The sequence below is a fragment of the Gossypium hirsutum genome, chromosome A05, assembly GCF_007990345.1.
Source record: "Gossypium hirsutum isolate 1008001.06 chromosome A05, Gossypium_hirsutum_v2.1, whole genome shotgun sequence".
Classification (NCBI taxonomy): Eukaryota; Viridiplantae; Streptophyta; class Magnoliopsida; order Malvales; family Malvaceae; genus Gossypium; species Gossypium hirsutum.
In genome coordinates this window covers 935,385-958,379 of record NC_053428.1, presented here as the reverse complement: position 1 = coordinate 958,379, position 22,995 = coordinate 935,385, and the positions used below count along the sequence as shown (strand labels likewise).

Genomic DNA, 22,995 nt, shown 5'->3' with positions numbered 1-22,995 from the left:
CAATGATGATCTGGTCAGATTAGTACTAAGCTGTTGCCAAAGCAACAATGCAAGGGGGGGCCATGGAAGAAATGCAGTGGGCTACATTCAAAAGAAAAACAAGCACACTCTTTTTCTTTTAGGAAAGGAGAAAAAAATGGAAAATTGAATCTTTTTCTTTTTTTAGTTTTTTGACATTTACTTTATTTATATTATATATATAAAAAGAGAGACTTTGGTCTTTGGGAGTAGTAGATGATTAAAGTGTTGTTTCTTTCAAAAGGTGTGTTTGTGGAGGCTCAGTTTAAGAACCCAAGAATGGAAAAGCCAGGCAGATGCTGAGAGAGAGAAAAGGTTTTTTTTTTTTTTCATTTAAAACCTGAAGTCCAAAACCAGAGCAAGATAAAAATGGGTCCTTTTTTTCTGTTCTTGTTCTTGTTCTTGTTCTCGTTCTTTCTTGTTTCTGCTACAGTTTCCTTGTCGTATGAGCCTCGTAACCATGAAGGTAAAAGCAAAACAAAAAAAAAAAATCTACAAGGTTTTGAAATTTATTGGCTTTGTGAAGTTTTTATTTTTATTTTTTATATATAAATTTTTGAATGTTCTTGTTTCATGGTGGAATATAGTGGTAGCATTGATAAGTATAAAGAGAGAATTGGATGATCCACATGGAGTATTGAACAACTGGGATGAATACTCTGTTGATCCTTGTAGCTGGGCTATGATCACTTGCTCTCCTGAAAACCTTGTTTTTGCCCTGTCAGTTTCTCTCTTTTTTTGTGTGTTTTCAAATGTATGCTTGGTTCCAAAACATTGTACATTTAAGCTGTAAAAATGTTTTTTTTTCAGGGGAGCTCCAAGTCAATCTTTATCAGGAACTTTATCCAGGACGATAGGAAACCTCACCAATCTTCATCAAGTGTAAGAAAACATATATATATACTGTATTCCCTTTGTTTTAAGTTTTTCAACATGAATGGTCTGAAAATAACATAATTTTCTTTCAAGGTTATTGCAAAACAATAACATATCTGGTGAAATCCCACCCGAGCTAGGGACACTTCTAAAACTGCAGACACTGGATCTCTCTAACAATCGATTTTCCGGTCCAATTCCAGTATCATTTGGACTGTTAAATAGTTTGCAATACCTGTAAGTAATTTCACTATTTAATTCTTTGTTTCAATGTACGCATCATACAAACCATAAGGTTTCATGTTTTTTGCAAATTCTGTTTGTGATATCTTTGTTTTTTTTTTTTTGAACTGTGTTTATGATACTATGTTATGTTTGTCTTGTAATGAGAGTAGGAGGCTGAACAACAATAGTTTGTCTGGGCCTTTTCCAGCATCTTTGGCAAAAACCCCTCAACTTTCTTTCTTGTGAGTGTGAATTTATTTCCTTTTTCTCTAGTCATGTTCCCCCCCTCCCCTGTACAGTGTCTCAGTTTTTAAAGTCTGATTTCTTTCAGGGACTTGTCTTTTAACAATCTCACTGGACCTGTACCCCAGTTCCCTACTAAAACTTTCAGGTATGGTTTCTTTGCTACATCTGTTTCTTATCAATTGCCATAAATCATTTAGTTTTAATGTTACCTTTTTTTGTTCATGGAATATGTAGCATTGTGGGAAACCCATTGATTTGTAGAAGCAGCTCCACTGAAGTTTGCTCTGGATCAGCCAATGCTGCACCCCTTTCATTTTCCCTTGGCTCACCAAATGGTAACTCTCCAAAAGCATTTATTGTATTATATATATGTATATTATATTGCTTTATTGTGTTCTGTATTAGGGAAACACAAATCCAAGAAGCTAGCAATAGCACTAGGGATCAGCCTCAGCTTTGCGTTTCTCATACTCCTAGCATTTGCACTACTTTGGCACAGAAAGAAGCGTAAAAGGCTGACAGTTCTAAACATTATTGGTCAGTGGGAACAACATACAATAATGTTTAAAAGTTATTTTTTATGCATTTTACAAAGTGATTTGATGTTGTTACACCTATGTTGCAGACAACAAAGAAGAGGGCCTTGCAAGCCTAGGTAACCTTAGGAACTTCACTCTCCGAGAACTCCAGCTTGCTACAAACAACTTCAGTTCCAATAACTTACTAGGCTCTGGAGGTTTTGGCAATGTCTACAAGGGAAAGTTAGTAGAAGGTACGCTTGTGGCAGTGAAACGGCTAAAAGACTTGACAGGAAGTTTCGGAGAGTCGCAATTCAGGACCGAGTTGGAGATGATCAGCTTGGCTGTTCACCGTAATCTGCTTCGTTTGATTGGTTATTGTGCTACTTCTAACGAAAGACTCCTTGTCTACCCTTACATGTCTAATGGCAGTGTTGCATCCAGGCTTAGAGGTTTGCTCAAAGACCCAAACAAGTTTTTTTTTTTAATTTGGGAATGGAATTTTTTACTGTAAATGAAATGGGATTTGGCAGGAAAACCAGCGCTAGACTGGAATACGAGGAAGAGGATTGCGATTGGTGCGGCGAGGGCTCTTTTGTATCTACATGAACAATGTGATCCAAAGATAATCCATAGAGATGTTAAGGCAGCTAACATTCTTTTAGATGATTACTGCGAAGCTGTTGTTGGTGACTTCGGTCTTGCAAAGCTCCTTGATCATACTGATTCCCACGTGACCACTGCTGTCCGTGGTACTGTTGGCCATATTGCACCGGAATACCTCTCGACTGGTCAGTCTTCGGAGAAAACCGATGTGTTTGGATTCGGAATTCTCTTGATAGAACTCATCACTGGAATGAGAGCCCTGGAGTTTGGAAAGACTGTTGGTCAAAAAGGAGCAATGCTTGAGTGGGTTAGTTCTCTCGATAGACCATACACATATATACACATGTGTTATGCTAACATTCATAGTAGTTGTATGTATGTATGTATGTATGATGGAGACATTTGCAATGTGTTGTGCACAGGTGAAGAAAATTCAACAAGAAAAGAAAGTGGAAGTACTAGTGGACAGAGAACTAGGGAGCAACTATGACAGGATTGACGTAGGAGAGATGCTCCAAGTGGCTTTATTATGCACTCAAAACCTTCCGGTCCACCGTCCGAAAATGTCTGAAGTTGTTCGGATGCTCGAAGGTGATGGACTTGCTGAAAAATGGGCAACATCACATAACCATAGTGATCCCACCATGAACCTCGTCCCTAACAACTTGAGTAACAAAAATATCTCACACCCTACCATTGGATCGAAACATGATGGCAAAAGTCACGATCAATCGAGCAGCGTGTTCAGAACAGGAATGGACGAGGACGATGATGATGAATATTCTTTGGATTACTATGCCATGGAGCTATCTGGACCAAGATAAGATGAAAATAAAAAAGATAGAGGATGATGATGATATAAGTTTATATAGTTAATGGGGTTGAAATGTAAATATGTCTCCTTTATTGTTTACTGTTCTTTTAATAGTTAATGGTGCTTTGGTTGATTTGTTAATGAAAATTCTGAAGCACTCAAGAACAATGGCAAATGCATAAAAACAATGACAAGATTCGGAGGGAGTTCCATACCGCCAAACGGAGTTTCCTTGAGATTCCAGAAGCACTCAAGGCAATGCGGAAGACAAATCCTGAACGTTCAATTATGTTCTGTTCCAAACCATAATACTGTAGGTCTAAAAGAAAACTCAAAAGTTGAAACGCAAAATTAAGTATAGAGATGAAAGCAGCAGATGATAGTCATATAAAACTTGTTTCCCACGTTTCTGCAACAAATTCAACAACCATTCACATCAAATTAACCTGGGAATAAATGATCGAGGTTTAAACGGGGTCTTTTTTCAGGATTTCTTCTCTGCAGCTTCTTCCCTGCCAACTTTGCGATTTCTGCAATGTCTTCTTCGATCTCCTCTCTCGACAGAGTAACAGATACACGTCTTCTCTTCTTATTTGTAAGAGCCGCCGCATTTTTCTTTGTTGGAACGATAATCTCAGGCTGATGATGATGATCGGTTTTCCTTCTCTGTGTCACATCCGAAGCTTTATGGGGAATAAGTTGACCACTTGCTTTCGGTTCTTCATGGTTAGCGATTTCGCTAATACTGTTCTTCAAACGCATTTTTAAGTGAAGCAAAATCTTTTGTTTTCTCTCTGAGACTGGTGTTTGAGTTGCATCAGAATTAGGTTGATCGCTTCCTTTGGTTTCCTGAGGATCCTTAATGATTTTCTTTCTGTTCTTCGAACGCTGCTTACAAATCACCAAATTATCGGAGAAAGGCGGCAAAGAAAAGTTGTGGAGAGGCTTAGAAAGGTAAGGATTCGTGGAACCCATTTAGCACTGGATTGTACAATTAAGAGCTTAAAAGAGATTGTATTTATAACTATATATTTAAGTAATAACTTAATGAGTAAATTTTACAGATAATCACTCTAAAAATACTATATTCTTATTTTGATCACTTTAAATTTTTATTTTATCAATTTTAACACTATCATTAAGAATTGTTCCCATTTTGAGTATTCCTCAAATAAAAATCAAACGAAATGACGACTGGACTGCGAGGTGTGTACATATTTTTACACGTTAAAATAAAATTTTAAAAAAATTAAATTATTTATCATCGAACGACTGCGTTCCAATCCTTTCCTTTTTCCCTTTTCTTTTTTTTTTTTTACTTTCCATCGTCAACTGGTTCAGCTGTCTCTCCTTTTCACTCTTGCACGTTTGTCGAGCTCTCCCATCCACACCACACCCCATTTTCCATCGACTACTGTACCTTAAACTCCATAACCATATTACCCTTTTCTCTCAAACTGCAGCTAACTGCAAAAGAACGGCTATAATTTTTATTTTGTAGTTAGCTGCACTTTGAGAGAAAAGGGTAATACGGTTACGGAGTTGAAGCTATAGCAGAGGATTGACAATGGGGTGGAACAAAAATCTTCTGCCCATCTTTTGCCCCTTTTATATGCCGCATCAATATTTTTTTGTCTTAACCACGATTATTTCAGATTAATAGTTGATTAAATCAAATCTTCAATATTTTTAAATTAAATTGGTGATCAAATTAATTAAGACACCAATTTAACCAACATAATTAAAAATATATTAAAATTTTAGAAAATTTAAAAATTAATTAAAAATAAAAAATTTCGCTTCAATTGTTTATTTTCCTAACTCAATAAGTTCATATTTGATCAAAGCTCCTCTCCAGACCAATACAATTGTTTATTTTCCTAACTCAATAAATTCATATTTGATCAAAGCTCCTCTCCAGACCAATACTTTAGGCGGTTTTTGGTCTTATTGGTTTGACCAATTAATCTGGTTCAAATAATATTGCAGATCACTAGTTCTCGATCCAATTAATTTGATTATTTTAATTGTTAAACCAACAATAATTAAATAAGTATTTAAAATTTTATAAAAATATAAAAAATTAAAAAATTTATTAAATCGATTCAACTTGTTCAATTATTGGTTTCTATCTCGTTTTTTAATTTTACCGAATTCGAGTAGTTTTTAATTCAATCAATTTAACCTTTTTGTTCGGACTAGTATACCGATTAGTTTTTTATCTAATCAATTAGATCAACCGACCTAATTATGTTTTAAGAACGCTGATCATATCATCAAATCTCGACATCCAAGTTTAAGGATCAATATGGATCTAGTTGCCAACTTCAAGTACCGAAATGAAAAAGAAAAAGTATAGGTACCAAAATAAATTGTGATAAAGTTTAGGGGACAGAAATTATATTATCCCAAAAATTATTTCAATCGTTTTTTTAAACCAAAAATAGTGAGACTTGGGGTTTTTGTTTTGCATAAAACATACAGCAAACCAGTAAAAAAAGGCGGTTTTGGATACAACTTCGATTACCGTATTCAATTTTCCGAGTTTTTCTTTACACGGCTGAAATTCAACAGGAAAAAATAATAAATCGCTACTTTCCATTTTCCAATCTTGTTGAACGCTGAGCTGAGTTCCTTTCCTTTCATGGCTTCCTTTCGCAGGCTCCTTCCTCTTTGCTCTTCCCTAAGAGTACGCTTCTCTCTCTCTATTTGTTTTCGTATTTATCAAACTAATAGCAAAAATAATCGCAGTTTACATTTATCTTTGTTGCAGGGAACGAGGTTTTCTTCTTCTGGAGTATATGAAAGTTTGTTTTCTTTCTCTCTCTCTCTGTCTCTTAAAATTTATGTCCACGGTTTGATTTTTTATTGTTCTAATCTAAATCTGTAAATTTGGACTTCCAAGTATTATATTTTTATTTTTTGTGTTTCCTTGGTACTGATTAGCGAGTAGTTGAATTATTTGTGATTTATATTACTATTGTATTTTACAATTAAAAAAAAAAGGATTTGGAGCAAATGTATGTGGCTACAGCAAGTTTACATCCTCCGTGCATACGATATCCAAGTTTGAGGAAAAAATAAAGCGTGCAGAAGCAGACGCTTCGGAGGATAATGATGACATTGACAATATCCGGAGGGAGTTCGATGCTGCCAAACGGAGTTTCCTTGAGATTCCAGAAGCACTCAAGGCAATGCCGAAGACAAATCCTGAAGGTTCAATTATGTTCTGTTCCCTTATGTTTAATTTGAATCTATTTTAGCAGATATGCTAATTTTGTATTTTTTTTGGTTTTAATGTAGGTATATATGTGAATAGGGGTCTCAGATTGGATCTTATTCAAGTATATGGATTTGATTATGATTTTACATTGGCACATTACTCTGCTAACTTGCAAAATTTGATATATGATCTCGCAAAGGAGCACATGGTTAAGGAGGTTAGCACATTTATTTGATAGAGTAATGCAGTTAAGTAGTTGATGATTTCTTGGTGACTTATTGTTGGTATTGACAAATTGTGTTATGTGTGATTCTTGCAGTTTAAGTATCCGGAGGTTTGTATGAGTTTTAAATATGATCCATCCTTTCCCATTAGAGGATTGTACTATGATAGGGAGCATGGCTGTCTATTGAAGTTGGATTTTTTGGTTCCATAGAGGAAGAGGGATGCTTCTATGGTCGTCACCAGGTACTATTAATTATTTTTTATTGTGCATTGCTGGAATTAAGTCTGCCTTGCTGGTGTATGATTGGCGACAAAGGGATAGAGAGTGTTGAACCCCCATTGTTTTGCCTACTTGGATATATATATATATATATGGCATTGTTCTAGTAGAATGGTTTTGGCACCTGGTAAGATGCAAGTTTTTATTTTCTTATAACTTGTAATTCATTCTTATTAACCACAAGCAATAACTTGAGGCTCTTTATCAGTTTGTATCATGTGTGTGGATTGGGACATTTTTATATTTATATGAACTGTGCTTCTTATTTTTCAACTTATAATGCAGCTTAGTGAGGAGGAAATAGTAGAGATATATGGCACAAGACATATTGGCCGTGACCAGGCACGCCGTCTGGTGGGCTTGATGGACTTTTTCTGCTTCAGTGAGGTTGGTTTATCAGTAGTTGCATTGTTTGTATGCTAGGGAAGGCTGAGTTTCCATTGAGGTTTGATTTGTAGCATTGACATAGGATCTGGTATGGGTATGGGTATGGCTCCTTCATTACATGTGATATCTATGTAACAATATTTTACATGTACATCTAAATAAAATGAAAAGGTAGGCTTTCAAATATGTAAGTCGCATGATGTGTGTTTGTCAGAGCATCATAGTCAGATGGTGGTGTTTGGGCAAAGAGGCTTCCGACAAAATGCTTACACACATGTTGCCTCTTTTCTTTTTTCCGCTGTGTTTCTTCTTCATGTCAATGTTTTTGATGAAAAAATATAACAACTTCTCTTTTTAATATATATGATGAATGTGAAAATTTCCTCTGTCAATTTGCCTATCCATACTGATATGGATAATACATCTTTTAGGCTTGTTAAATTGCATTATCAGGCCACTTTCTTGAAAATATTTGCCTTTTATGATAAGCACATATTTTGTTCTATTTTTAATTTCCTGATTTTTTTTTCTTTTATCATTTTTTTAGGCATGTCTCATTGCTGATATGGTGCAATATTTCGTTGATGCTAAACTAGAATTTGATGCCTGCTATATATATGAAGATGTTAATAATGCAATTCAGCATGTTCATCATAGTGGTTTGATGCATAGAGGAATTCTATCTGATCCTCATCGATATCTTGTAAAAAATGTAAGTTCTAATAGTTATGTTTTGGTTATTTTTAAGTTGCTTAGTTGCAAAGAAAGGCTTCTCTAAAGTTTGACATGTCATCTATGAAATATTTTCTTTCCTCCTAGGAATACTAACCTACCATTTTTGGTGTATGTTTCAGGGCCAGCTTTTACAGTTTCTTAGGATATTAAAGGAGAAGGGGAAGAGACTTTTCTTGCTGACAAATTCACCGTATTACTTTGTGGATGGAGGGATGCAGTTTATGTTGGAGGTAATTTACATTGCATTAGTATTGATGCCTTCTTATTTTGTAGTTTTTGGTCCATTTTTGAAGCAAATTGCCATTCATGCCCTTTTTGTTTGAAATTAAGATTCAGTGCTTTTTCTAAGAGTAAAGAAGACATAGTTAATGGCAATATTGTTTAAACATATTCAATATCATTTGAGAAAGTCATTCAATGATGATTGTTGAATCTGCCATCATATTTTACATTGGTTTCATTAACTTCTTCTTCTTGTTGATTTTAAAAAAAAAACTTATTATTATTAATAACTTTATGGTGCATAAAAACATTCACACAATTATTTAGCAAATTGTAGAGAGGACCTTTTAAAATATATGATATGTTTAATCAAAATAACTCAAGTCTATGTAACCTCAGTTCTCTCCCTGCCCCAGGAATATCTTCAGATTCTACACACAGAAAATAATATTGCACATGAAAGGTGTTTAAAGTGAATTGTTTTTTAATATTTAATAATGTATTTGCATGTGCATATGATTTGAATTGGTAAGGTTTGGTAGTGTCTAATTTGGATCTATTATGCACATAAGATCTCAAGAATCAACTTTCAAAATTTTTGGTCACTTTAATCACTTTGCTATAACTGTGCACATTTAATGTGTCAGTCTTATTCCATTCTTAGTTTCATGCTTAGGAATTATTTGTAGACATTTTTATCTAATTATTACGTGTTTTCTAGGATTCAACGGGCAACAGCGATTCATGGAAGGAGCTTTTTGATGTTGTAATTGCAAAAGCCAATAAGCCGGGTTTCTACACTTCTGAGCATCCTTTCCGGTTTGTATCTTCAGCTTTTTATATTCTTTTCCTATTTCTTTAACATGGCTTGTAAAGGAGGTGGTTGGTTTTTTTAATAGTTCTTTTCTGCTACAATGATATGCGATAGCAAAATTTAACTAATTCAGCAGCCATTTTAAATATTCTCTTTTAGGAATAACTTATTAATTTAGCAGAAGATGAAAGGAATGCCTATGAGTAGAACAAAGCGATTTCTAGGTTTTATTATGCAGGAAACCGCATGGATAATAATCAGGTTATTGCGCCAAAGATTGGTTTGAATGGAAGAGTTTAATTGCTATCAGGTGAGAAGAGTGTCTAGGGAGGAATGGAGAAACCAAAATAATTCTCAGTTCGTAAGTCAAGGTAAAACATGATTTACAGTTATCAGAATCTGACTCTTAGAATATTTTTTAACCTACCCGACTTAGAATTCCCATTGAAACTAGCTTATAAATAAGAAAATGACCAACATAAACTTGGAGGTAAACCTGACCTCCCACAATCTCATGGAGGAAGTGGACCGGATGATTCTAAAATTTTAGGGTGCAAAGATTCAAAAAATAGTTTTGCCCCTGAAGATGTAAGTTTCACGAATTTCTTAAAAGTAGAAATGTGGAAGCAGGAATAAGAATCTTCAGTTTTCTTAGCTGCATTTTTATTCTTACCCTTTTATTTTAGTTTTATCCCTTCCTTGGCCTTTGTTGTGTACTTGCTCTAACAATTGCATGCTATGCTAAATCATATCTATTGATGGGTCTCCTGTAACTTAAATTTCAGCTGCTATGACACAGAGAAGGATACTCTAGCTTTTACGAAAGTGGATACATTCCTTAAAAATAAAATATATTACCATGGATCCCTGAAATCTTTTCTCCAAATAACTAAGTGGAAGGGCCCAGAGGTATATCGTACTTTATGCTTTGTAGCATTTTATAAGATCTTTTACAAGTTTGTTCAATCATGTGCAACTAGATGATGGTAAGTTATTGCTGATGGGAGTATTTCACTGATCTGGTTTTCTTTATTAGGTGATATACTTTGGTGATCACCTATTTAGTGACTTGAGGGGCCCTTCAAAGGCTGGTTGGCGGACTGCTGCTATCATCCATGAATTAGAAGTATGCCTTCTTTCATTCTTAGCCCTCATCTTTTGTGTGTTTGTGGTGTTCTATTAGACAAACTCTTCATGTCTTTGGATTGTGTTTGATTGCAGGATGAAATACGCATACAGAACGAAGATCGTTATCGATTTGAACAGGTATATATTTTTGCCTCTGGGATGTTTGGAACTTTTTATTATCACTGTCTGGAACTTTGAGGCTAAATTATAAGTTTCTGCCTCTGGGATAATTTGATATTTGGCAACTTGAAGGTTGGTTGAGTTGAATGGACTACATGTCAAATGCTTACATCTGCTGACCATTTTATTATTTGCAAAGTTTCATCACTTTTGCCTACAATGCAAGAACTCAACAATAGAATTTTGACTTTATCCTTTCAAAATTCTTCCTTCGATGCAGGCAAAATTTCATATACTACAGGAACTGCTTGGGAGATTACATGCAGTTATACCCAGTAGTAAGAGAAGTGAGGCATACAAGTTGCTTTTTGGTGAACTAAATGAAGAGAGGCAGAAAGCACGCAGTATGATGAAGAGAATGTTCAATACATCTTTTGGGGCCACCTTCCTCACTGACAAAGGTCAAGAATCTGCTTTTGCTTATCACATCCATCAATATGCTGATGTGTACACTAGTAAACCAGAAAACTTTTTGTTCTTCTCACCCGAGACGTGGCTTCATGCACCCTGTGATATCAAGATCATGCCTCATCATGTGAAGGTATGTCATTAACCTTCTTTATTTTTGTATTACAATTTCTTTATTTATTTATTTTTTCTTTCATTTACAAAAACATGGTACATTTTCTTGTTTTATGCACTTGCTTTTTGCCGTTGTTCTTATGGGACTAATTAGAAAGATTTACATTTATAGATCTACTGATTTCATTTCAACTGTCTACATGCTCTACACCTATCTGTTTTTATTTAAGTGCTTATAAGTTGTCAACATCATCATATGGTGGTAGTTTGAACCATGTGCCTGGGTTGTGTGTGTGTGTGTGTCTGTGTGTATCGAAAAGGGAAACTACATAGAGATGGAAAAAAGGTTATCTTTTCTAAAGAGGTCAGAGGTTGGCATGTCAAATACATATTATGTCTTCTGTTTGCTAGTTGTGAAATGACATGAACTCTAAAAGAATTTATATTTTATATTTATCTAGACACCTGGCATAGTTGTTCTTGATACCAACGTTTTATGTGTATTGTTGTTTGATATCTTCATCCCCTTCTCTTTCTCTCAGATTCCATCTAGTTTATTCAAAACAAGTAGATGTTCCTCAATGCCATAAAAAGATTGTAGGACCATTTTGTTCAAGCTCAAAATCTGGTAAGCTTATTGATGTTTCTGTCACTGCGATGATGTTTCTGTCATTACGGACGACCATGGTATTATGCTTCATGTTCCATGATGGGGTGGGTATGAGTTCACGTATCTCTTCCACGTGATTGTAAAACATCATCTCACATTGCGCCGCAAAAGGAACTATCTGTTATCTCTATTCCAAATTTTGGTGGAATTTTGAACCAAGATTGGGACCAGTATCGATGGTGAGTTATTGACTAGTATGGTGATGAACTGCCATCGGATTCACAGTTGATTTTTGGTTACTAGGTGATTGGTTAAAGCTTTAACCCAAATTGATATGTTTGAACTTTGATTAGCAGCATGCCAATCTACTGGTAGATGATTGTTAAGCATATCCTAGTTCTTTAACGCTGTCCAGCTATGTCATTGGCAGCTATTTGTATCCTTCTAGTTCTAGTTAGAAAAGCATGTATTGCGGTAGCATATTTGTTTTTAAATTAGTCGTTATCGTTATCAGTTTCTCTTTCTGCAATTACGGAAAAACAAGAGTAAGCAAGTTGTCATACATTTAATTTTGAATTTGTCTGCTGAATCTGTGCATTTAACAAACGGATTTTCTCCATTCAGCTTTCATTAATTAACGTTTTGTCATCACTAGGCCTATTCAAAGATTGGCTTCGGACGAAATTTTTTTATGGATTTAGATTCATTTGTTTCGAGGTAGTAATATTTTCGGTAAATTATATTAGTAGTTGTCCAATTATTAGCAAATTTCTATTTGGGTCACTCAATTATGAAACATTACAAAATGGTCACTCAATTGTTTAATTTTATCTTTTTTTGTCATCAATTTGTTAACGGTGTCCACTTTTAAAATTGGTTTTAACCCTCAATATTTAGTCTTGATTTTAAAAAATTCAACTCTCAATCTTTTCATGTTGTGTAATTTAATCTTTTCTTTTTAACCTTTTCACTTGAAAAGTTAAAAAAATATATTTATTGGTCAAATTTGATTGAACATATCTAAAAAAATTGAAAATATATATGATAATTTTGATCTTCTCTTTTTTTTTTTAAAATCTTCAATGTCACATAGAAATATGTTGTTAAAAAAATTAAATCACATAATGTATAAATATTGAAATATTGAGATTTAAAATTATTATTATGTTAATTTTAAAAACTACCACTTTTAATTTACCGATTGCTCAAAAAATAAAAATTAAATTAAATAAATAGGGATGATTTTATAACTTCTCGTAATTATGACCACCATGTAGTTTACGCTGTAAATGTTTTTAAATAACTGATCGTGGTATGAATTTAAGACGGGTTTGGACCGGACGTGAGTTGGAGAAAAAAAATATCATTTTGTTCCATAATAAGGAAACAAAAAAGATCGAATTTTGGACGAGCATTATAGTGGACGATTTGTTCACTGGTATGAAGCCTTTGGAAAATTCATTTTGATTATCCCAATCTAAAGCCCAATCCGGAACTCCGCTTAATCGTTCTTCTGATTTCAAAGCCCAATGCAATTGAAACCCAGTCTGTTTCCTTATTTTTATCAAACGAAATTGATCTTTTGTGTCAGTCATCTTCTTCGTTTTAGCATAATAGAAAAATCAACCACTGTTTGTTTATTTGTTTGCTTGCTTGCTTGAAGCCTAAGGGAGTCATAGATTCTTCGATCGTAAACCCCAAAATGGTGCTGATTGAACCCCACTACGTTGATGAACAACAAGAACAAAAAGCTACGAATGCCACTCTAACATCATCTGAAACGACATCCGCTTCCGCCGCCTCTTCAAATGTGAACGGAGAAGACGCCGCCTCCGATGGATTCGAAACAGCGAGCGAGCGTGACGTCGATGACGACGAAGAGGAACACCACGTCAATAATCAAAAGCCATCCGAACAGAAAGCTTCCGATTCTTATCAAGATGCCTTAAACGACGAGCAATTTAAAGAGGTTCTCTCTTCTTTCTCCCGAACTTTTCCTTTCCTTAATTAATCATTAAAATAAAAACAAATAGCTGACTCTTTTTTCTTCTCAAAAAATATTTATGTTTCTAGAAAGCTTTGGCACAAGCAAATGATGCGAAAATGGAAGGAAATAAATTGTTTGGAAACGGACAATTCGAGGAGGCATTGTTACAGTATGAGATTGCTTTGCAAATTACAGCGGAGATGCCTACTGCCGTTGAACTTCGTTCCGTTTGTCATTCGAATCGAGCTGCTTGCTTTCTGAAACAGGTAATTTTTTTTTCTTCTACTTGTTTAAGCTGAATAACAGCTATTTATTGTTGTTCTTTGAACTTCCTTACCTTGCTAATGTTCAAAAAATATACATATCTTAGGGGAAATATGAGGATACCATCAAGGAATGTACGAAAGCATTGGATCTTAATCCTTCTTATAAAAAAGCTCTTGTTAGACGAGGAGAAGCTCATGAAAAGCTTCAAAATTTTGAAGAAGCTATTGCTGGTGAGTACCATTTGATTTTATTGGATTTATGTGTCAGCATTATATATGCTTGAAATTATTTTAATTGTTGCATTCCATCCCCACCCCTCCCACAAAAAAAACGCAGATATGAAGAAGATATTGGAATTTGATCCTTCTAACAACCAAGCTGTAAAGACCATACGGCGCCTTGAACCGCTAGCTGCTGAAAAACGAGAAAAGTTGAAAGAGGAGATGATGGGTAAGTTCTTTTTTTGGGGGTTCCTTTCATTTCTTGTCTTCAATTCAGATATCAGTCTCATGAATTGACTTCTTGAACAAGTAAATCATTTTTCTTGATATTTTCCTCGTCGTATCATAATCTCCATATTTCATTGAATTGGCTGTTTTATGGATGCTTTACTGTTCTAGATTATTATTCAGGGGTTTGTGTTAAAATTATGAATTCTAAGGAGTTATCATGCTAATGGATAGATTACTTAGTGTGTCCTAAAATAATAGGTGTCAGTTCCAGTATTTAGATGAGAATTATCACGTTTGCATGTATGGTGTATCAAATACCTATGTAGTTGAATCTTATTGTGTATATTAAGTGGCTGCTTCCTTTAATACAATATTGTGATAAACCAAATTCAGTATACCATATCAATTACCAAGTTTGTGTTCCGAGCATGACATAAACATATTCTCAGATGATCTTACTCTTACCACTGAATGCAAACATTTATAAACATCTGATTTATTGGTTATTGGCCTCCCTCTCTAATTGCATACTATGGACTTTAAATGCCCATGTCATATGATCGAATTATCGGCTTTATCTGTGTGCAATCTACATTAGTTGCATACCAATCATTGAATATGTTTGAATCTTGCATATCATCATAGGCTTTGAGAACTATTGTAAAATTGAAACAATTTGCCACTTGAGGAAGTGATTTTTAATTTTTGTTCTAAGCATTTTTTTTCCTTGCCAAAGAGGAATTGTTTTACTTGTAACACATGTTCATTATTTGATCAATTACTGTAGGTATCATTGCAATGGGAAGAATATTGAGCTTAAATTTAATTTGATGATGCTGCATATTAATGGCATAACATTGTATATCAAACTACCAGATTAGATCCTTGGTAGAATTGTTGAAAGCTATCATTTATCATTCTACATGCATCACTAACTGCATTTTAATATATTTATTTCGAGCAGCAAAACTAAAAGAATTGGGCAACTCTGTTCTGGGTAAATTTGGGATGAGCGTGGACAACTTCAAAGCTGTCAAAGATCCGAACACGGGATCCTATTCTATATCATTCCAACGTTGAAGTGGTCGCTACTGACTACTGATAATTTGTTTGATGGTAAATGCAGTTGAAAAAAGTGCAAGGTAAAGGCTTGAGAAGTTGATTTGCAAGTAAATTTGGAACACTTAAGCTGTACTAGTTTGGGAAATATATATTTGTTTATTTATTGAAGAGTTGCATTTGATAGGTCGTTGGAAGCACAATTTGGTTCATTAGGATGCCAATAGTTATAGCAGTGGTTTGCTTCAGTGAAATTGAATGATTATTGTACTGCCATTCCTTGGTTGGTATGAATTGCAGATGTAATAAAAGAAATATGGAATTTACCTTTCTACCATTTAGTTGTTTTGGGTTTTAAAATGTGGATCACTCTTAATCTAATAATCCAATTAAACAACTTTTATACATCACGAACTACAGTTACTAATAAGCTTCAAACTCATCTTATCTGTAGGGTTGCCAATCAATTGCAAATTTATCTCCTCTCACCGTAATAATATTGTAGTCAGAATTTTAGAAAAATTATATTAAAAAATTCTTCATAGAAAAAGTAATAAATTTTTTATTAAAATTTATAAAAATACAGAGTTTTTAAATAAAAGTTCCTATTCCTTTTATAGATCTTTTTTTTATAGATTTACTATTTTTTGTATAATTCTTAAAAATCAATTAAGTTCTGCTAAGACAAAAAAAATTATCAAATTAAATCTTCCATCTTAGCTTTTTCTAACATCAATTGTGACATCATTATCTTCTCCTTGTTAAACTATACTTTAAGAACTTAATTTTCAATTAATGACTTAATTTATTACATTTTAGCGTTTAAACTTAATTTTAAACTCTAACATTTTAATTATTTAAAATAATATAATATTATAACCTAACACCATTTACAATTTATTTCATGTCCAATATATATGTATACGCTCATATATATAATTTTTGGTTAAGGAAGAAGTCTTATGTTGATAAGTAATTAAGTTTGAGTTCTATATTTCATTATATGTAAATGTTATTTAATTTTTTATTTATTATGTATTATATTAATTAGATTCTACGTTATAATTGATTAAATATATATATTTATAATATATGTATTGTATTAATGACGCTTTAAAAAATTCATATCGAATGATATTAAATTGTTTAAATTAGTATTTTTATAAAATTATATAATGAATTTTTAGAAAGTTTGATGGTTTTGGTAGTGTGTGAGGTGCTTGGTTCTAGGAAGATGCAAATCAATCGGATGGCTCACGTGTCATGTTAATTGGCAAAGATAAAGTCAGTTTGTTCATTTATATCTTTCAATTTCAGCATTCATCTTAAGTAATATTTGACTTATATGGCAAGGAAACTTTTCTTCTAAGAAAACATTTGTGTTTTTATATTATATTAAAATAAAATACAGTTCTATTTTTTTTAAAAAAATTATTTTGTGGAGATTTCTAATATTGTTACTAATTTATTTGATATTATAGTCACACCTTAAAACTCTTTTATTTTCTTTGTCCGACTCTATTCGATTCAGACGAGAGTAGAATAATGTAATCTCAATTTTTTATTTTCTATACTTTAACTCAAACCAAACTATCCAAACTATCATATCAAAACATTATCAATGGAGTAGAAGATTGTTGTGGAGGAGCTTAATTTAATGCAAGACTTTTTAGTTTGGATTCACATGATATAGTCAAACTTCTCATTTTGGATGGTGCCCATATGTATACTTATTCCACACCTAGTGGATACATTTTAATAGTAATTATTTAATTATGGTTTTTTTTTGTCACATAACTATAATAGTTACAAAATGGTCATTCAATTATTAATAATTTTTTTTATCTATTAAATTATGAAAAGTTATAAAATAACCACTTAATTATTTAAATTTATTTTTTTTGTCACTCAATTATTTTAAATTTTTTATGTTTTCATATTTACATTAGTTTATTAGTGATAAAAACAAATTTAATTGATTGGATGATTTTTAATAATTAAATAATTAAATAATTAAATAATAAATTTATTAATAATTGAATCACTGTTTTATAACTTTTTGTAATTTAATAACAAATAATTGTATATAATGAGGTGGTCTGAATTGCAGTTTACCCTAAAAATATCTAAAGTGATACAAATATCAAGGTGACGCGTGATTTGGTTGAGTATTGGTATCATGAGTTGCGGATCACTTGTGATTATTAGGGAAGGGAGGAGGTCAAAGGCGTAGAAAGCCTGCCTTAGCTTTGGCACAACCTTCTGCTGTTTATGGGAAAATGTTATCTATTTTCCTTGGAAGTTGAATTCTTGTAAGTCATAATTAATTAATAATACTAATAATGGTAAACTACGTTGAAGGTGATTTTAAGGTAGGATTTATTCTATTTTGATAGTTTTATTTTTTAAATTTAATTATTTTAATTAAAATAATTATTCAACTGTTAAAAAAATTATTAATTTACTAATAAATTGTTAACGTGACATATTAATCAATTAAATTATGTGGCACATCACCCAATGATTATTTTAATTAAAATGATTAAATTAAATAAAAAATAGAGGGACTAAAATACAACAAATTCTATTTTAAAATTTAAAAATAAACTTAAATATAATTTATCCTACTAGTAAGTATATGGTGGATAAGTTTTGACCAGCCAATAAACAAACTCTTGCACCCTGTCCTGTCTTTCCCAGGGTAAATCACACATAGGATTAATATATTATTCGTTATTTAAGTTTGAGATTTTTTTTAATATGGCTTTTATATTAATTTTTAATTTAATATGAAATTTATATTTGATAAAAGTGATATATTTTGATACTCAAAGATAATTATATTAAATTTTTAGTATTTAATTCGAGTTTTAAGATTTATTTGATTAAAATTAATTGTTAATATTATTAGGTTCGGATTTTTTATGATCTTGTTAATAGAATATATTTAGAGTTAATTGTGAATGTGTTTAATTTGTTAAAACAATCATATGATTTAATTTTAGTTTTAGAGTTGATTTGATGAAAGTTAATTGTTAATATTATTAACTAATTATGAATTTCCACCATTTCAACTCTAAAACCCAAATTGAACACTAAAAATTTAACAATATTATTTTCAAAGTATCAAAATATATAACTTTTGTGAAATACAAATATCACATTAGAAAATAGCCTCAAACTTGAATATAAAATTATATATTAAACCTTATATTTATTAGTTTAAAAAATATATAAAAAAAACTTGTAACTTGAGATAAGCATTAAAATTTTTAATTAACATTTTATTTTTCCCTAATGTTGTCCAAACAATCAAAAGAGTTAATATATTTTTAGAGGGGTTATAAGCATTAACATTTAATTAAACTTGTCATCTTCCTAATATTGTACTAATATAATTTTCTCTTTTCGCAGATATTCATTTGAGGCCGGCGCCCCTCATTGGCGCAGTGTGGCCGTTGGATATGTAACCATTTTATTTGTTTGAAGATATATACACGCTTCTTATGCACTAAATTACTTGACATGACGTTAGAAAATTAAATTATAACTAGCCATATGTTATTGTTATATGATGACTATTTTATCAATACATTATTACAAAATTAATATTTTGTAATTAACATATACATATTTTACACTACTTTTACTATAAATTACCCCACTTACTCCAATCAAATGAAACTAAAATATCATATCTTTTATATTTATTTTATAATTTGTAATTAAAATTTTGTGATTAATTTTTTAAATAATATTATTTTTAAAATTTAAACATACTTTTTTTAAATAATGTTTATTTTTAAAATTCGAACGTATGAAATCTACATCATCACTCTAATCAATATTTATCAGGGTAATAAAAATTATTATGTAAAAAAAATAAAAATAAAGATCAAGCATAAAATAAAATAAAATAAAAACGACTCACGGTTCACAAATCACAATATTCAAATTTGAAAAAAGACAAAAAGACCATGACACCATGTATTACGTACGAAGTCCGAAGAATTTGAATATAAATTAAAATATACAAAAAAAAAGTATAATTAAATATTAAAAAAAAACTACTGATTTTTGTCACAAGACATAGGTTAAAGTAAATAAATATTAAGCCTATACTAGCTAATCATATATATTCTAAAATAATGTACCAGGGCATATATATATGGAAATTTTTTAGTTATATTCAAATCGACATTTTAAATATGATTTTCTTGTCAATAATAATAATAATAAAGTTTTAAATGCAAAAAATGTGGAGGGGTTATTTTCAACATAAAACCTTAGTGCTTTTAATTTATTTTACAAAGGGGTTCTTGTCTTTCTGATTTCTCATTTAATCATCATAATTTAAATATTATCTAATTTTAGAAATGTGTTAATTTTAGAACGTCTAAATTTTATATTCTATATAGTTTTTTAAATTTATTTAAGCATTCTTTGATTGAAATTAAATAATTTTCTAATATATAACTTACTATTAATTTTTGGCTTAATATTTATATTTATTTATTTTGTAAATTATAGCTATTATTAGTGCAAGCAAACATTTAATACTATTTAAATCTTAATGTAATTAAATAGTATTATATTTTCTTACAATTAATTTTCTAACTTTTATTGTAATTAAAACTATAATCATAATTATATTCATAATATTACAAATATATAAATAATAAGTTGGTTTGTATTTTTTTTTATATTTTAGAATTTAAACTTAAATCAAATAAACTATCCGTTTATAGACGTGGTGTAGAATCCAACATATCGTCACATCCCCACGCGCTTGCATGTGTGAAACGTGTCAGCGCGTGTAAAAAATGATACAGTGATCTTCATTCTCCAACAATAATCCAATAAACCGTATCCAACTTTCCCACTAATTTCCTAAATTCTTCAAAATTTCCCAACTCCTCTTTCCATATATAATCCCCCATTGGAACCTCTCCCCATTTAATTTTTCTTTTTTCTTTTTTCTGTAATTTTCTCTTTATCCAAACAGAGAAAAGACCCAGGGAAGCCAACTTACCGGAAACCTGAAACGATGGCGTTTCGTTTGAGCAACAACTTAGTTGGAATCCTCAACTTGATTACCTTCCTCCTCTCGATCCCCATCCTTGGCGCCGGTATCTGGCTGAGACGAGAAGGCGTAACAGAATGCGAACAGTTCTTGGACACGCCCGTTATCATAATCGGAGTCTTCCTCATGTTGGTCTCGCTCGCGGGACTAATTGGCGCGTGCTGTCGCGTGACTTGGCTACTCTGGCTCTACCTGGTCGTCATGTTCCTCCTCATCGTCCTCGGCATAGCCTTCACCATCTTCGCTTTCGTAGTGACGAACAAAGGTGCGGGACAAGTATTATCCGGGAAAGGTTATAAAGAATACCGACTTGGAGATTACTCAAACTGGTTGCAGAAAAGAGTTAATGATAACAAGAACTGGAATAAGATTAAAAGCTGTTTGGCTGATAGTAAAGTTTGTACCGATTTCCATGATAAATATCTCAATGCTTCTCTCCCAGAGTTTTACCAGGCTCACTTATCTGCCGTTCAGGTATCTAAATTTCTGATATCTGGCTTCTTTTCATATGAATTCTACTTAATTATATAAAGAGTTAAGATAAAGGGATCTAACATGAATACTCTTTCTTAAACTTTATTCTTTTATAAAATTTTTGGGGTAATCTTTTAACTTTATGTTGAAAAGGTTCTCAACTTTTTTTCTCAATTTTGATGAATATGATTCTATTTTCATTATCTGTTTTTTAACTGTAAATTGCAGTCGGGTTGCTGTAAGCCATCAAACGATTGCCAGTTCAATTACGTTGGGCCAACTAACTGGACAAGGGGGAGTGGCGTGTCGAACAACCCTGACTGTAACCTGTGGGATAATGACCCAAAGAGACTATGCTTTAACTGCGAGGCATGCAAAGCTGGGTTTATAGACAACCTCAAGAGTTCATGGAAGAAAGTGGCGGTTGTCAACATTGTATTCCTCATCTTCCTCATTGTTGTCTACTCTGTTGGCTGTTGTGCTTTCAGAAACAATAGGAGAGACAATGATTATCATCAAGGCTGGAAGCCTTGAGAGCTTGTTTTTTCTGATTAAGAAGGGTTTAGTTTGTTCGGATTTGCTATTATTTAGTTTCTATGTTTTCGTTTTAGACCTTTGTTTTTATTGTATAGATTTTATTTCCTTGTCTAGTTAATAGAACAATTAAGATATCATATAATGCTCATGTATAAAAGATATTTTCTATGTTACTTGCTTTGCATCATTTGTGAGTAATGTTGAAATTCTGGGTGTTTCCATTGAGTTGAATGTTGACAAAAAATGGTTGTTGGGCAATCAAAGCTTAGGTGTGTGGGCCACCTAAATAAGAGCCCTAAATATTGTGGGTTCAAGAGTTGCATTATCCTAGGCATTGAAAACAAGATGGGAGTCTTGTTAGGTTGGGTTTTGCAAGTGGCGGGTACCACTTAATGAGCTGGTCCCTTTGTGTTCGAAACAGATATGATGCAAAGGACAAAACACATATGTTGAAGTGGAGATGAAAGATTCAAAATGTAAACGAGTGGATGAATTGCTGCTGAGAATGATACTAATGAACAAAGTTAGTGGAATGGAGCAGTGTTTTAAAGGGTTGTAGAATCAGACTTTAGATAAATATGGAACACACACTTGAAAAGTCTTTTTCACATGATTTGCAAGTCTTAATCTAAAGTTTATTTTGATGTTTCCAGCGGCCAATGTAAAATTGACACATCTTTGGTGGAGATTATCATGCTAAAATTTTCGAAGCCGCTAGTTTTATATTTGTCGGAGGTTATTTTCCATTTGACAATTCTCTCATTTACTCGCTTTTTATGCACAAATTTGCAAAATCATTTCCTCTTTCTCTGCTTCACTTCAAATGGAAGTTACACGTTTTGTTTCAAACCATCCATCCTGAAAGCAGGTGATGTTAGCTATTTGTTTCACATTTGCAAACACGGTTTAAATAAAACGAAAAGATCTTCTGATTTTTTGCTTATTATGAAAATTCATTCGTTGAGCAGCACATAACATAATCTCAGTTCTTATTCTGAACCCCACCCACCCAGAGTGATCCAACACAATTCCAGCCGAACTATTAGGGCCCGAACCACATTTCTTCCGTTAGGCACTCGTTATTATTATTCAATAAATTATAAAATTATATTTGATGCTTAATGAATCAGAGGAATACACATCTTCTACAACAACTTTGATTTGCTTTTAGTAAAATTGAATGATGTATTATCACCTCATTCACAAACAATGCTAAAAAAAAATGGTGATAACATAGAAGATTGTGAAGATTTGTGACGGTTCATCCGATAGATGGAGAGCTATAGGAGTATTCAGGTGATTGAAATGTAGGATTGACCAAAAAGTTAACCACTTTTCGGGTGTCAGTAAGCCCTTTAAAGGGTTGTTAATAATAGTTCTCAAAATATTATGTGTTGTCCATATGTTAATTCTAAACTTTTTGGAATTTAACCAACTACTATGATCGTGGTAGATATATGTTGTTATGTCTAGAAAATAGAAATGGGTGACGTTTAAAAGGCAGATA

At 32.3% G+C, this 22,995-nt stretch overlaps 3 protein-coding genes and 1 pseudogene across 4 annotated transcripts; all 4 read left to right on the top strand.

Annotated features, from left to right (window-relative positions):
• The first annotated feature begins 223 nt into the window (after positions 1–223).
• Positions 224–3,450, top strand: LOC107941402 (probable LRR receptor-like serine/threonine-protein kinase At2g23950). The gene is made up of 11 exons (XM_041112708.1): positions 224–484; positions 606–738; positions 829–900; positions 988–1,131; positions 1,290–1,361; positions 1,451–1,510; positions 1,600–1,700; positions 1,771–1,902; positions 1,991–2,335; positions 2,417–2,796; positions 2,912–3,450. The coding sequence occupies exons 1-11, from the start codon at positions 388–390 to the stop codon at positions 3,311–3,313; spliced, it is 1,938 nt and encodes a 645-aa protein (XP_040968642.1). The 5' UTR covers positions 224–387; the 3' UTR covers positions 3,314–3,450.
• A 2,323-nt stretch (positions 3,451–5,773) lies between these two features.
• LOC107907464 (5'-nucleotidase domain-containing protein DDB_G0275467-like) lies at positions 5,774–12,200 on the top strand (annotated as a pseudogene).
• Positions 12,201–13,079: 879 nt separating this feature from the next.
• On the top strand, positions 13,080–15,728 carry LOC107941403 (tetratricopeptide repeat protein 1). Of its 2 annotated transcripts, XR_005926895.1 has the most exons (6): positions 13,080–13,598; positions 13,703–13,882; positions 13,987–14,113; positions 14,220–14,333; positions 15,300–15,477; positions 15,582–15,728. XR_005926895.1 is itself a non-coding variant. In XM_041112707.1 (5 exons), exons 1-5 carry the CDS (start codon positions 13,332–13,334, stop codon positions 15,413–15,415), a joined length of 804 nt encoding a protein of 267 aa, XP_040968641.1. In that variant the 5' UTR covers positions 13,080–13,331; the 3' UTR covers positions 15,416–15,728. The 2 variants fall into 2 exon arrangements, 1 of the variants encoding a protein (XP_040968641.1); XM_041112707.1 differs by having other exon boundaries at positions 15,300–15,728.
• Positions 15,729–20,073: 4,345 nt separating this feature from the next.
• LOC107941418 (tetraspanin-8) lies at positions 20,074–21,661 on the top strand. The gene is made up of 2 exons (XM_016874985.2): positions 20,074–20,951; positions 21,180–21,661. Exons 1-2 carry the CDS (start codon positions 20,442–20,444, stop codon positions 21,483–21,485), a joined length of 816 nt encoding a protein of 271 aa, XP_016730474.1. The 5' UTR covers positions 20,074–20,441; the 3' UTR covers positions 21,486–21,661.
• The last annotated feature ends 1,334 nt before the right edge of the window (positions 21,662–22,995 follow it).

Bases quoted from the DNA above. Each gene is read 5' to 3' on its own strand.
- LOC107941403 (XM_041112707.1), top strand. From the start codon at position 13,332: ATGGTGCTGATTGAACCCCACTACGTTGATGAACAACAAGAACAAAAA. The intron at 13,599-13,702 runs GTTCTCTCTTCT...TTATGTTTCTAG, and splicing joins ACGACGAGCAATTTAAAGAG to AAAGCTTTGGCACAAGCAAA. The intron at 13,883-13,986 runs GTAATTTTTTTT...TACATATCTTAG, and splicing joins CTGCTTGCTTTCTGAAACAG to GGGAAATATGAGGATACCAT.
- LOC107941418 (XM_016874985.2), top strand. From the start codon at position 20,442: ATGGCGTTTCGTTTGAGCAACAACTTAGTTGGAATCCTCAACTTGATT. The intron at 20,952-21,179 runs GTATCTAAATTT...TGTAAATTGCAG, and splicing joins CTCACTTATCTGCCGTTCAG to TCGGGTTGCTGTAAGCCATC.
- LOC107941402 (XM_041112708.1), top strand. From the start codon at position 388: ATGGGTCCTTTTTTTCTGTTCTTGTTCTTGTTCTTGTTCTCGTTCTTT. The intron at 1,701-1,770 runs GTAACTCTCCAA...GTTCTGTATTAG, and splicing joins TTCCCTTGGCTCACCAAATG to GGAAACACAAATCCAAGAAG. The intron at 2,797-2,911 runs GTTAGTTCTCTC...TGTTGTGCACAG, and splicing joins AAGGAGCAATGCTTGAGTGG to GTGAAGAAAATTCAACAAGA.